At 38.2% G+C, this 14,753-nt stretch overlaps 1 protein-coding gene and 1 pseudogene across 1 annotated transcript in view; both read left to right on the forward strand.

Moving 5' to 3' along the window:
* Window positions 1–14,753, forward strand: part of PROS1 (protein S) — a 74,699-nt gene that overhangs the window by 43,893 nt on the left and 16,053 nt on the right. The window contains exons 10-12 of the mRNA XM_007532541.3: window positions 6,186–6,375; window positions 10,243–10,410; window positions 14,001–14,169. Coding sequence (XP_007532603.1) covers window positions 6,186–6,375; window positions 10,243–10,410; window positions 14,001–14,169 — 527 coding nt within the window. The remainder of the gene's footprint in view (window positions 1–6,185; window positions 6,376–10,242; window positions 10,411–14,000; window positions 14,170–14,753) is intronic.
* Window positions 8,413–8,776, forward strand: LOC103121983 (transcription factor BTF3 homolog 4-like; annotated as a pseudogene).

The following is a 14,753-nucleotide window of genomic DNA, read 5'->3' on the forward strand; positions in this document are numbered from 1 at the left end:
CTGTGAAGAAGCTTTTTAATTTGATGTAGTCCCATAGGTTTATACTTGCCTTAGTCTTCCTTGTAATTGGATTAGTTTCATTGAAAATGTCTTTAAAATTTATGCGGAAAAATGTTCTGCCAATGTTTTCCTCTAAGTATCTGATAGTTTCTGGTCTAACATCCAAGTCCTTGATCCACTTGGAATTTACTTTTGTATTTGGTGAAAAATACAGTGATTCAGTTTCATTCTTCTGCATGTTTCAACCCATTGTTTCCAACACCATTTGTTGAAGAGACTCTGCTTCCCCCATATAATAGTCTGGACCCCTTTGTCAAAGATTAGATGTCCATACGTGTGGGGCCTCATTTCTGGGCCCTCAGTTCTATTCCACTGGTCAGTGTGTCTGTTCATGTTCCAGTACCAAGCAGTTTTGATGACAATGGCCCTATAATACAGTTTGAGATCTGGCAGTGTGATGCCTCCGGTTCTGTTCTTTTTTCTCAAGATTGTTTTGGCAATTCTAGGTCTTTTCTGGTTCCAGATAAACATTTGTAGCATTTTTTCTATTCTCCTAAAAAATGTGCTTGGGATATTGATGGGGATAGCATTAAATTTGTAGATGGCTCTGGGTAATATATTCATTTTGCTGATGTTAATTCTTCCAACCCATGAACATGGAATATCTTTCCACTTCTTGGTGTCTTTTTCAATTTCTTTGAGTAGTGACTCATAATTTTCAGTATACAAGTCTTTCACTTCTTTGGTTAGGTTTATTCCTAGATATTTTATTGTTTTTGTTGCTATAGAAAAAGGAACTGATTTCTGGATTTCAATTTCTTCTAACTTAGTGTTTGCATAGAGGAATGCCACTGACTTTTGAATGTTAATTTTATAGCCTGACACATTACTGTATTGCCTGATGATTTCCAAAAGCTTCTTGCTGGATTCCTTAGGTTTTTCCATGTATACTATCATGTCATCTGCAAATAAGGAGAGTTTGACTTCTTCTCTTCCAATCTGTATGCCTTTAATTCCTTTCTCCTGCCTGATTGCTATGGCAAGAACTTCCAACACTATGTTGAATAGTAATGGTGATAGTGGGCAGCCCTGTCTAGTACCTGATCTGAGGGGAAATGCTTCCAGTTTTTCACCATTGAGTATGATGTTGGCTGTAGGTTTGCTATATATAGACTCCACTATCTTCAGGAATTTTCCATCTATTCCCATTTTTTGTAGTGTTTTGATCATAAAGGGATGTTGGATTTTGTCAAAGGCTTTCTCTGCATCTATTGATATGACCATGTGGTTTTTGGTCTTGCTTTTGTTGATGTGGTGGATCACATTGATTGATTTACGTATATTAAACCAACCTTGCATGCCTGGGATAAACCCCACTTGGTCATGATGAACAATCTTTTTGATATACTGCTGTATCTGGTTGGCTAGAATTTTGTTCAATATTTTCACATCTATGTTCATCAGAGATATTGGTCTGTAGTTTTCTTTTTTGGTTGTGTCCCTGTCTGCTTTTGGTATCAGGGTGATATTGGCTTCATAGAAGCTGGCAGGGAGTATTCCAGTGTCTTCAATCTTCTGGAAGACTTTTAAAAGTAGAGGTATTAGTTCTTCTTTGAAAGTTTTGTAGAATTCATTTGTAAAACCATCTGGTCCAGGACTTTTATTTTTGGGAAGATTTTTGATAACTGTTTCAATTTCATTAGCTGTGATGGGCCTGTTCATGTTATCCACTTCCTCTTGACTTAGTTTTGGAAGTTGGTAGGTATCTAGGAAATCATTCATTTCTTCCAGGTTCTCTAGCTTTGTGGCATATAGTTGTTCATAGAAGCCTCGCATGATATGTTGAATTTCTGCAGTGTCTGTTGTGATTTCTCCTCTTTCATTTACTATCCGACTTATTTGGGTCTTCTCCCTTTTTTGTTTTGTGAGTCTGGCTAAAGGTTTGTCGATTTTGTTTACTCTTTCGAAGAACCAACATTTACTTTCATTGATCTTTTGTATGGTTTTCCTGTTCTCAATGTTATTTATTTCTGCCCTAACTTTAGTAATTTCTGTCCTTCTGGTTGCTTTAGGATTCCTTTGTTGTTCTTCTTCTAGGTCTTTAAGATGTGCAATCAGGCTGTTTACTTGTGCCTTTTCTTGTTTCCTAATGTGTGCTTGTATAGCTATGAACTTCCCTCTTAGGACTGCTTTAGCTGTGTCCCAAATATTTTGATAGCTTGTGTCTTCATTTTCATTGAACTCTCGAAACATTTTGATTTCTTCCTTGATTTCCTTTTTGACCCAGAAGTTGTTAAGAAGTGTACTGTTGAGCTTCCACATTTTGGCACTCTTACTAATCTTTTGTTGATTGTTAAGTGTTAGTTTAATTCCACTGTGGTCTGAGAAGATGCTTGGGATGATTTCAGTGCTCTTGAATAGGCTGATGCTGTCTTTGTGGCCTAACATATGGTCTATCCTTGAGAATGATCCATGTGGATTTGAGTAAAATGTGTATTCCAGTTTCTTGGGATGAATGACTCTGAAAATGTCCAATAGTTCTTGTTGTTAAAATTTTTCGGGCTCTTGCCGGCCGGTTTAGCTTCATGGGCAGGCAACAGAGACGCGGAGACAACGGCTGGGCAGGGAAGCTGTATTTCTTTATTCACGAACAACGATTCATAAACTAAGACAAACTAATCACCAAACAGAACTCTGCTGTCTCTTTGCGGCGGCACAAGCACTCTCTCTCTTTGACTCTCGAACTCTCGAACTCCGGAACTCTGGAACTCTCGGACTCAGGAACCCTCTCTCGGGGTTTCTTGGGGCGGGGCCAAGCAGGCCAGCGAAATTAATAGGACTGATCCAATTCTCTTGGCGGGGGAGGGCTAGAACAAACCAATGTAAAGCATACGACAAGTTCTAGTTTATCTATCTCTTCATTTAGCTCACTTATGTCTTTACTTTTTTTCTGTCTGGATGATCTGTCAAGTTGAGATAGTGGGGTGTTAAAGTCCCCTACTATGATTGTGTTACTGTTAATATATTGCTGTAGCTCTTTCAGTAGAAGTTTGATGTATTTAGATGGCTTCTCATTGGGTGCATAGATATTAATAATTGTTAAGTCCTCTTGATTGACTGATCCTCTGAGCATTAAGTAGTGTCCATTCCTATCTTTTTAAATCTTATCTATTTTAAAGTCTATCATGTCAGATATGAGAATAGCTGTTCCTGCCCTTTTTTGTGGGCCATTGGCTTGAATGATAGTTTTCCATCCTTTCACTTTAAGTCTGTGTTTGTCTTGTTGCGTTAGGTGAGTTTCCTGTAGACAACATATTGTTGGGTTGTGTTTTCTGATCCATCTTCCTACTCTGTGTCTTTTAATAGGTGAATTCAGGCCATTGACATTTATTGATATCAAAGATTGAAGATATTTTAACGCCATTCTTGTAGAGTTTTAGAGTGTTTTGATATATGTCCTATTTGTGGTGGTCTGGTTGTTTATAGGAGACCTTTCAGAACTTCTTTCAGGGCAGGCTTGGTGATGGTTGCTTCCTTTAACTGTTGCTTGTCTGAGAAGGTTTTGATGCTTCCATCTAGTCTGAATGACAATCTAGCAGGATATAGTATTCTTGGTTGAAAGCCTTTCTCATTGAGCACTTGATAGATATCTTGCCATTCTCTTCTGGCCTGTAGTGTTTGTACGGAGAAGTCTGCTGCTAATCTTATGGGCTTTCCTTTGTAGGTGACTCTTTGTTTTTCTCTTGCAGCCTTGAGGATCCTTCTTTCTTTATCCATATTCCTTTCCAATCTAAGTATGACATGTCTTGGTGTCTTTAGGTCTGGGTTAATTCTGTTTGGGACCCTCTGGGCTTCTTGAATCTTTATGTCTTTGGTGTTGTCTAGACTAGAGAAATTTTCAGCTATTATGGCCTGGAGAACGCTTTCTTCCTCCCCTTCTCTTTCTTCCTCTGGTAAGCCAGTAATGCGTATATTGTTTCTTTTGAAGTCATCTCATAGGACTCTGTTGTTGTTTTCAGCATCTCTTAATCTCTTTTTGAGATCTCTTACTTCTTTTTTAGTTGTCTCTAATTCATCCTCAATCTTACTAATTCTGTCTTCAGCCTCATTGATTCTATTCTCTCTGCCCTCTACTGCTTTCTGAACTTCATCTATTTTGTTGCCCTGCTCTGATACTGTTTTAGCTTGTTCAGCTAGTTGACTTCTTAGCTCAGCGATTTCAGCTTTCAGCTCTCTAATAACCATGAGATAATTAGAATTTTCTTCCATATTCTCAATTGTCATTTCTGCATTTCTGATTACAATTTTTTCAAATTCTTTACTCACTCCTGTTATTATTTCCTTAGCTAATGTTTGGATGTTGAACTCGTTGTTTTGTGCTTCACCCTCTGGAGGACTTTTAGCTGGACTCTTGTCCTGGTTCGAGTCTCCAATATTTTTTCTTGTTGTTTTAACCATTTTATATAAGTTAACAGTTTTTTCAATCCCTGAGTTGGAGTTCAGTGGTGTAAAAGCCTTTTTTTTTTTTTTTCCCCTGTAGGCTATGGGAGCCTGAGGGCTTTTAAACTATCAATAGGCTTCTTAGCTTAATCACTGACTCCTGACCAAGAGATAAAGCAGGGTGTGGCAGAGATACTCCAGTGGTTATGCAAAGAGACTTTCACAGCCCCTCAGCAATGCCACCGAGGTATAGGTCTTCTCCTGAGTTTCCCGGTTAGATCTCTGTGCCCTGTTGTCCCTCCCTGTTGCTGCTCCAGATTCTGAGGGTAGTAGCAATGGAGACTCAGAGTTGCACTTGGTGAGTCTCTGGGGAGTCCTTTCCTCCCTTCAGCTGTCCCTTTGTTGGTGGAGCAGACTGGAGGTGGTGTCTCCACTGACAAACTGTTGAACTGTTAGCAGTCACTTAATCTCTCCTTAGGCCCCTCTCTCCTCTCTGTCACCAGCCACGCGTGTTTGTACTCACGGGTGATTTACTGGGTTTCTGTGGTTATTCTAGTCCTGTCTTGTTTCGGTCCGGGTGGTCTCCTTTGGTATTCCTAGTTGATCCGGGAGAGGAGAGGAGAGGAGAGAAAGCAATCTGCTGCTTGTAGCTCCGCCTCCGGAAGTGGAATCACAAAATTCTTTCTTGTTTTATTTAATAATTATCTGATGTTAAAAAATTTCAGCTAAATAACCTTTATTTGAACTTGACTTATTTGACTAAAAGTTGTACAGTTATTATTTTTTTAATCATTCTATAATTTTAAAAGTAATTTTAATTTTTTAATCTTTCATAAACTGTAATGGTGCTTTTCATTAAACAGTCTTAAGGAAGTTTGATCAATACATGTCAATTTTCTACCTTCTAATAGCTGCCTACATGCTTAGAGATTTAATAGCTGTAGGCATTGTAGAGCTCAGATACTGACAAACATGTGGCTAGACTTTATATTTTAAGTTTCCCTTTCTGTATTCTAGCATAATGGTTTATGTAAAGATTTTGACTACCTTCTCTGCCATACATGAAGGCACAATTATATTTGCAGTCATCCAGATGCTATCTTGTAGACCATGAATAATTCTTTCCTGAAATATATGAAATCATAGGAAAAATATGTTTTTTTTTATGATAAACCAGTCATGAGGCTGTAACATCTTTTACTAATCATGAATACAGGGGAAAAAAGTTCATATTATAGATTGCATAAAAGGCTCCAGAAGTTATATGTAATATTTATAACATTTACATATATTCCAGCTTTGGAATGAGTTTCTTCAAATCAACTGCCAAAAGTGGATGAAAAAGTATTAGGTATCTGTTGAGTGGGAAAAGATTCCAAGAATAAACTAAGATTAATAATAACTTGTTTCTAAGCGCAAATGAGACAAAAGATAGTACATAAGCTGTTTAAGTCTGCCTTCTTTTTTATCAGTTCCAAGGAAATAAATAAATACTTGAATTTTTTTTTTTTTTTTTTTTTTTAACCAGAGCACTGTTCAGCTCTGGATTATGGTGGTGTGGGGCATTGAACCTGAGTCTTTGGAGCCTCAGGCATGAGAGTCTGTTTGCATAACCATTATGCTATCTACCCTCTGCCCAGATACTTGAATTTTAAAAACATGTTGCTGCTTTACCACTATATAGGAAAAAGGATAATATACTGAGCCTTATATACTCATGAGTATTAAGGATCTTTGCCCATTAGATTTTCAGCTGAGTTTGATTTCCGGACGTATGATTCAGAAGGTGTTATCCTGTATGCAGAATCTCTTGATCACTCTGCTTGGTTTCTGATTGCACTTCGTGATGGAAGGATTGAAATTCAGTTTAAGAATGAGTATGCAACCAAAATCACAACTGGAAGCAAAGTTATTAATAATGGACTATGGAATGTGGTAAGTTTTATAAATTTCATAAATTGCTCGCTCCAGTGCAGCTGGTATAAGATGATGATTAATTAGTTTTTAAATGTTTCTTTGTGGAGCTGTTGTCATATGCATGTGTGCTTTTACTTTCCCAGGCCAATTTTTTCATTCAAGTCAAGAGGAAAAAAAGGCAAAGAACACTGTCCATGACATCATAGGTTCCCCTAGTGCGATGGTTCTCACTCTGTAGTGTTGGAGCTCCTCAGATCTGGACCACACAAATAGCAAGGCCTGTGCCCTATCCTAGTGAGTTATGCCTCCAGTCAAGAATTAATTTGGGGGCCAGGTGGTGGCACATCTGGTTAAGTGCACACATTACAGTGTGCAAGGACCTGGATTCAAGCTCCTGGTCCCCACTTGCAGGGGGCAAACTTCACAAGTAGTGAAGCAGGGCTGCAGGTGTCTCTCTGCCTCTATCCCTCTCTCATTCCCTCTCCCCTCTCAATTTCTCTCTGTCTCTATCATATAATAAATAAAATGAAAAAATTAAAAACAGTAAAATCTTTTTAAAAAAATTATTAAAAGGAAACCCTGATGAAACCATAGGATAAGAATACTACGTCAAATAAGGAGAAGAAAAGCAAATAAAATAAAAAAGGATGTAAGAATGATTGAAAAGTACTAGAGAGAAAATGACATTATCTAAAAAGAGAAGGCCATCTGTATGTATAGACGAAGAGAAGCCCAGGGAACCCCTGAGCAGGGGCAGTCAATTTAAAAGGCATGGATCCCTCTAAAAAGCATAGGTAGAATGCCCTCATAGCCATTTGAAACCCAAACATAACTAAAACAACCAGAGCTGCATTAGGAATATTTCCTTCCCCCTAAAATAAAATTAAAAAAAAACACCCCACCCTGCTGGGCCAGTTTCCCCCAACCAGGGATACACAGCATCACCAGAGACCTCCCCAGATGGTCTCACACCTGAATACTCCCTGTCTGGAAACTCCTCCAGCCCAGTGTGCAGCCTTTGTCCTACAAAAGCCTGCCAGTGGCTGCACAGCCAGCCCTGGGAGAGGAGCCATCAGGTTACCAGCCTCGCTCAGCATACATTCTGAACCACTGGGAGAGACCCAGGTCACTGAGTCAGTGTCCCTGCGCACCCCAGTTAGCCCATCAGGACACACAGAGAGGTACCCCATGGTCCCACTCACTACTGTGGCCACCATGCACCCCATCCAGGTTCCCCAGGGGGCATTTGTGGATCAAGGGAGGAAGCTCTTCTCCTGCTTGCTTTAGCTTCAGAGGCCTCAGTCCCCTAGGAGTTCTGGGGGGTCACTGAGTGACCTTGCCTTCCACTAGGCTGTTGCTCATATACAGCCAGGGGCTTCTGTAGATAGAGGGAGGGAGCTTGCAGCTTGTCCTTGGGCTTCTGTAGATCACTGAGGGACCTGCCTTCCAAGTGTCAGTTGCCTGAACATCATCAAAACCTCCCTTGCAATCAGAGTCCAGGCCCAGATGGGTTTACAAACGAATTCTAGAAAACCTTTAAAGAAGAACTACCAATACTCCTCAAGCTCTTCCTAACTATCAGACACAGGGATTCTCCCTAAAACATTTTATCAGGCCAACCTAATACCTAAAGCAGACAGATGCAAGGAAAAACAAACACAGCTATTGATTAATATGCCTGTGAACATAGATGCTAAGATATTAAACAAAATTGTAGCCAGCTGCATACAGCAATACATCAAGATGATCGTGCATCATGAGTAAGTAGGTTTTTAAAAAGTTTTTTTTTTAATCTTTATTTATTTATTTATTTTGAATAGAAACAGAGCACAATTGTGAGGGGAAGGGGAAATAGTGTGGGAAAGAGACAGACACCTGCAGACCTGCTTCACCACTCATGAAGCTTTCCCCCTGCGGGTGGAGACCAGGGGCTTGAACCCAGATCTTTGAGCACTGTAATGTGTGCACTTAACCAGGTGTGCCACTGCCTGGCCCCTAGTAAGTATTTATTCCAGGGATGCAAGGCTGGTACAGTATACTTAAAGGTTCTTAAACAAACAAACAAAACCTGGATCTGAATTATATAGTTAGTATTGAAGAGGCTAACATGATTACAGATGATGGGACAGCTATTTATTTCAACAATCTCTAAGTCCAAGCTCCCATTTCTGCTAATGCTTTTGCAATAACAAGATGTGCAGAAGCCAAATCATACACAGAAATGCTCCCTGGGATGTCAAGCAACTTGATGCTGACAGCCTAACAAGTCTTAGCAAGTTATCAGAATAATTGTCTTCTCAAGTGTTGGATAGCAAAGCACCAAACCAGAAAGACTGATAAGGAGGAGGATGACTTTCCCGATCATGTAGAAAATTTTGATAAGGTGAATGAAACATACTGTAATCTTTTCTGGTTTTGAAAAACTGCCATGGACTAAATTTAACAAATTAGCTATATGATTCCGCTTTTTATCAACTGTTATTAATTAGCTCAGAAATAATACACATTTTGTATAATACTGCTGTTCAGTATTTCTCAGTCATTTGACTTTGCATTTTTCACTTCTTCCCAGAATCAATGCATTTGGTCAACAAAATAAAGTATTGCAGTTTGAGGGTGTTTTGCTGTTTTTGATACTTCTTGTTGGGGGATATTTTTGGTGTGTTTGTGTACATATATGCGTTTAAGTATGTTTGCATACAGTAGAGAGCAAATTAGAAAATAGTTCTATTTGTCCTTTTCCCTCCCTTAGTAGAAATAAATTATTTACATTTGCTTAAGCAAAGAACATTAACAACTTTTAACCTCTAAATTTTACCAAGTTTATAGTATAGTTTCCCCCTTCTGGTAGTGGTTTTTTACTAGTCTGTACTTTATATTTGACTTTCATTGATTAGTACATGTAAGGTTTATAACTTGAGTGTAATTGTTACAATTTTTCTTCAGATTACTTCAAATTAAATTCTTTTTTTTTTTTTAAATTTATTTATTTATTCCCTTTTGTTGCCCTTGTTTTTTTTTTTTTTTTATTGTTGTAGTTATTATTGTTGTCGTTGTTGGATAGGACAGAGAGAAATGGAGAGAGGAGGGGAAGACAGAGAGGAGGAGAGAAAGATAGACACCTGCAGACCTGCTTCACCGCCTGTGAAGTGACTCCCCTGCAGGTGGGGAGCCGGGGTTCAAACCGGGATCCTTATGCTGGTCCTTGTGCTTTGCGCCACCTGCGCTTAACCCGCTGCACTACAGCCCGACTCCCTCAAATTAAATTCTTTAAGTTTATGGGAGGATTCTTTTTTATTATTGTTTACTATCATTCCCATCCTTAAAAAAAAAAACAAATTATTTTTAAAAAAATCAATTGTATGTATTGCTTCCTTATAAATGCCATTAATATTGAGTATTGAAATAAAATGCAATCTTTGTGTAGTGAACAGAATAGTGGACAATCTAATTTATTTAGTTTATCTTAGGCGCTTATTTGCATTTTATTAAGATCATTAGAGAGAGTACTATCAGCTGCAAACAAGAAAATTTAAATGTCCCCCTTTTTTTTGTAGATTTTGTAGAGTGACTTACATTTTTTAAAATTGTTAAATTTATGGCATACTAAACTGGAAGATATATAATGGAATGCCTAAATGTAATGGATTAATATTGTTTATTTAAATATTAAAATATGATGATTATCTTAATTTGAATGGTGTAATTTCAGTAAACATTTTATCACTTTTATGATAACTTGACATTTAAAATGGGTTGGAGCAAATTAAAAATCATTTTAAAGTGATTATTTGGAAAAACATTTACAAGATTTTTAAGTCTCAGTATTTTAAGTGACTTATAGTGGTGTTTGTTTGATAATTTTTATCTTTTTGCTTTTTGTAGGTCTCTGTGGAAGAATTAGAACACAGTATTAGTGTTAAAATAGCTAAAGAAGCTGTGATGAATATAAATAAACCAGAAAGCCTTTTTAAGCCTACAAATGGATTTCTAGAAACCAAAGTATATTTTGCAGGATTACCTCGCAAAATGGAGAGCACACTCATTAAACCGGTAATAATCCAGGCATCTGTCTTTAATCATCAGTGATCCTTTTCTCAGTAGTAGACTTGAAGATGAGCTTTTTCTTTGAGTCAAAACAAAGTATTTTGTTGAGCCTATGAACTGTGGCATCTTGACCTGAACAGAGAAAGATGAGATTAGTGACTCGAAATAATAAAAGGCATTACTTCTCGGCCTTTTGGCTAAAATCATTTATGTGAAATAACAAAAGGTAGTAAGAAAATGAATGTAGTGTTTATATGACCATTTATATCTCTAGCATTACTTATGGGAAAGTAGAGTTGTTGTTTTTTAATTCTTGTGTATATTATGCACTAACATAATATTCCTTTTTATTTTTTAAATTATATTTATTTATTTATTGGTTAGAGACAGCCAGAAATCAAGAGGGAAGGGGGAATAAATAGAGAGAAATAGAGAAACACATGCATTACAAGTTACTTTGCCACTTGAAAAGCCTCTCCCCTGCACTCGAGGACTCAGGGCTAGAATTTGGGTCCTTATGCAGTGTAACATGTGTGCTCAACCAGGCACACCACCGCCCAGCCCCAGAATCATAATAGTCTTTACTGAGGCACTAGACATATAAATACATATGCTTGAATTAAAAACACACTAAGAAGCCTGTCAAAGAACTTTCTCAGCTCTTGCCTTAGGGCTGAATTTTAGGAGACAGGTATAAAATGGAACTTAAATATATATACCTTTAATTGAAGTATGACTGAAGTGTGTCTTAAGGATGTAATGGTTTCAGATTATGATGCTTAGCTAGTAGATGTGGCATAGGTTTCATGAAATAGACTAATGATAGAAAAGTTTTAACAGTTTCCTTTGAAGTCATGGGTTTACCAAATACATGTACTGATTGAACTTGAATATTTATTATTTCACATCCATCTTCGCTCAAGGTGATTCACAGTCACCTGACTACATAATTTGTATTAATGATTTAATATTGATTTACAAAACCGTAAGATAACGGGGGTATTCTTCTGCATGGTCCCCACCACCAGAGTCTGTGTCTTCCTTCCCTTCATTAGAAACTGTAGCAGTTCTCCCAAAGTCACAGATATGGGTTGACTATTATTTATATGTGTTTGCCCATTTGTTTCATCATCTGGTCTTCTCTTCCTAGCACCTAACACCTGTTAGTACTTTTGAATGTCCTTCCTTTTTTCCTCTTCTCTCTCTGGGACCTGTTGAAATTGAAATGACCAACCCTCTGGTCATCTTTCTCTAACATTTCTTGCCATCTAGGAATATGGATCAAACTTCTTTTGGGGATGCAGAAGGTGGGAGTTCTGTCTTCTGTAATTACTTTGCACTGGATATGGGTGTTGGCAGGTCGATCCATACTCCCAGCTTGTTTCTGTCTTTCCATAGTGGGGTAACGCTCTGGAGAGGTGAGGTTGTATAACCAGGGAAGTCAGGATGGAATCATAGTAGCAACTACAGTTTGGTGGCTGAAAGGCAGTAAGACATAAAGAAAGACAAAATGTTTAAAAAAACAAGAACCATAAAATAGAAATAGAGGGGAGTCGGGCTGTAGCGCAGCGGGTTAAGCGCAGGTGGTGCCAAGCACAAGGACCGGCATAAGGATCCCGGTTCGAACCCCGGCTCCCCACCTGCAGGGGCGTCGCTTCACAGGCGGTGAAGCAGGTCTGCAGGTGTCTTTCTCTCCTCCTCTGTCTTCCCCTCCTCTCTCCATTTCTCTCTGTCCTATCCAACAATGACAACAACAATAATAACTACATCAATAAAACAACAAGGGCAACAAAAGGGAATAAATAAATAAAATTTAAAAAAAAACAAATATTTGTTAAAAAAAAAAGAAATAGAGCAGGTGAGAATAGGGATCTTAGGGGGGATAGAAGCTAGGAAGTTTGTTTTAGCCAAATTTCTTTTTTCTTTTATTAATATTTTTTATCTTTACTTACTGGTTAGAGACAGCCAGAAATTGAGAGAGATGGGGAAGATAGGGAGAGAGACAGAGAGACACATGCAATACTGTTTTGACACTCACAAAGTTTTCCCCTGCAGGTGGTGACCAGAGGCTTGAACCCTGGTCCTTGCACATTGTAACGTGTGCTCACACCACCACCCAGCCCCTTTAAGGTATATTTTTAGGGGCACAGGAGTAGTACTTTTTGCCTGATCCTGATAGCTAACATTCAAGTGACCTAAAAATATGTTCTGGGAAGATGTAGTCAGAGTTAAGAATAGTGTTAGAAAGCTGGATTAGGGCAGAGAGTAGATCCCAAACTTGAAGGAAGTATAAAAATAACAGTTAACTGTTTACCCCATCAATCTGATCCAGGGCCCATATATATGGCCCATATATATTCACATTTAGTACATGTGTAACCTCTGAGTACCTGGCAGTCTGGCCTCAAAATCCGTGGTCATAGCTGGGAACATTCGAGGCTGCACTCATTTCAGGACCAGCCTTCCCCGAATGGCAGGGTAGGCTGACTCACCTCTCTTTCCTGCTATTGCTACTTTATAGTGAGGGCATGGTCCTGGAGAGGCTCACAAGAGGGTTTGTAATAATGTCCTTGGTGGAACTGACCATGAAAATGACCAGTGATGATGGAAAGAGGTATCTATTAGGGTCTAGGCCCATCATATCTATGTGGAAATCCAAAGATTCCCTGACTGGTCCCCAGATGATGAGGTTGCCTGGTATTGACTGAAAAAGCCATCATCAAGTGGATGTCTAGTTTATTGGGTTCTAGACCCCTGACTTCAATCACATTTGGTGTGTGCGCTAGAAGAAGAAGAAGAAGAAGGAGTCACACTATGGCTTAGTGAGTTTCTGAAAAAATCCTGGTTGTATTTTGCTGAATTTTCAGGTGAGCTTTTTGTTGTTTTTTAGTTTCCCAGGAGAGTGGTTTGAAGTGGCTACTATTCCACAGCCACACCTCAGGAAGCCCTGCACCTTAACTTTCAAGAGATTTCTGTGATATGATAAATTTTTTAAGTACTTACCATATGTCAGAGTGGATATAACTGTCCTTTGAAATTGATGAACCATGAAATTTTGAAAGTAAAATCAATTATTCCCAAAGAGTCAACTATTTATGAATGGCTACTATGTATGTTTAATATTTGAGTTTTTTGGGGAGAGACTAACAGATTCAACACTTTTGTTTCAGAAGAGGTGTTGTGTCTGAATGGGAAGAAAAACTCATGTTGTAAATGGAATTTAGGTGCAAGAAAAAAAAAAAACCACAAAGCAACCTAGAACTTTGAGTCACACATGTATTGAACATGAGCAGATAGGCAAGCTACTGCTGGATGGTAAAGGAGAGAGAGGTGGGGTTTGCGATTTTGAATAATCATTAGAGTCCCAGTGTAGTCCTGCAATTGCTTGACTTCAGTTTCACTAACAATATTGTCTGCCTGCAGAATACTTTGAATAGCAACATCTAGACAAAAAAACACAGATACTGAAGTATTTTAAAAAGTCATCATAATTTCCCCTCTAAATAAAAACAGATATCTTTAATCAACTAGTCTACCTATCGGTCTACATTCTGCAAGTTTAAAAGGTGTTTCTTTACTACCCTTTGACTTGGTAGATTAACCCTCGTCTAGATGGCTGCATCCGAGGCTGGAATTTGATGAATCAAGGAGCTTCTGGAGTAAAAGAAATTATTCAAGAGAGACAAAATAAGCATTGTCTTGTCAGTGTGGAGAAAGGTTCCTACTATCCTGGCACTGGAGTTGCTCAGTTTATCATAGATTATAGTAAGTGACTTCCCATTTTGTTTTCTTTTCTATTAACTACTAAACATACAAACTAACAGTAATAATTCAGTAGTATCTACTCTGTGTCAGACATAGTGTTAGACTTTATTCACACTGCTGTATACTTAAAACATTTTCCTGGTTTATTTGAAAAAAAAATTAAGTCACTCAATATGCTTGTGAATATAAATATTATCCTCTTGTTATTTAAAGGTGATTGGCATAACTGATTAATCTTGAAGGTATATTTAATGGACCTTTCTTAGGTAGTGCTGGTTTACCCCACTGTGTGTGTGTGTGTGTGTGTGTATGTTTTATGCATGCAGGTTTTCAAGCACATGTTTCTATACCATATCCATAAATGACAAGATTTTTCATTTTCTTTTTTGATTCCATTCTTTCCTTCTTTCCTTCCTTCCCTCCATCCCTCCCTCCCTTCCTTCCTTCCTTCCTTCCTTCCTTCCTTCCTTCCCTTTCCTTGCCTAATGGTTTTCCATTGTGTATATACATCACATCTTTGTCCATTCATCCATCAGTGGGCATTGATTCCATGTCTTTGCTCTGATAAGTAGTGCTACATTGGA

Source organism: Erinaceus europaeus, chromosome 14 (genome assembly GCF_950295315.1).
Source record: "Erinaceus europaeus chromosome 14, mEriEur2.1, whole genome shotgun sequence".
NCBI classification, from domain to species: domain Eukaryota; kingdom Metazoa; phylum Chordata; class Mammalia; order Eulipotyphla; family Erinaceidae; genus Erinaceus; species Erinaceus europaeus.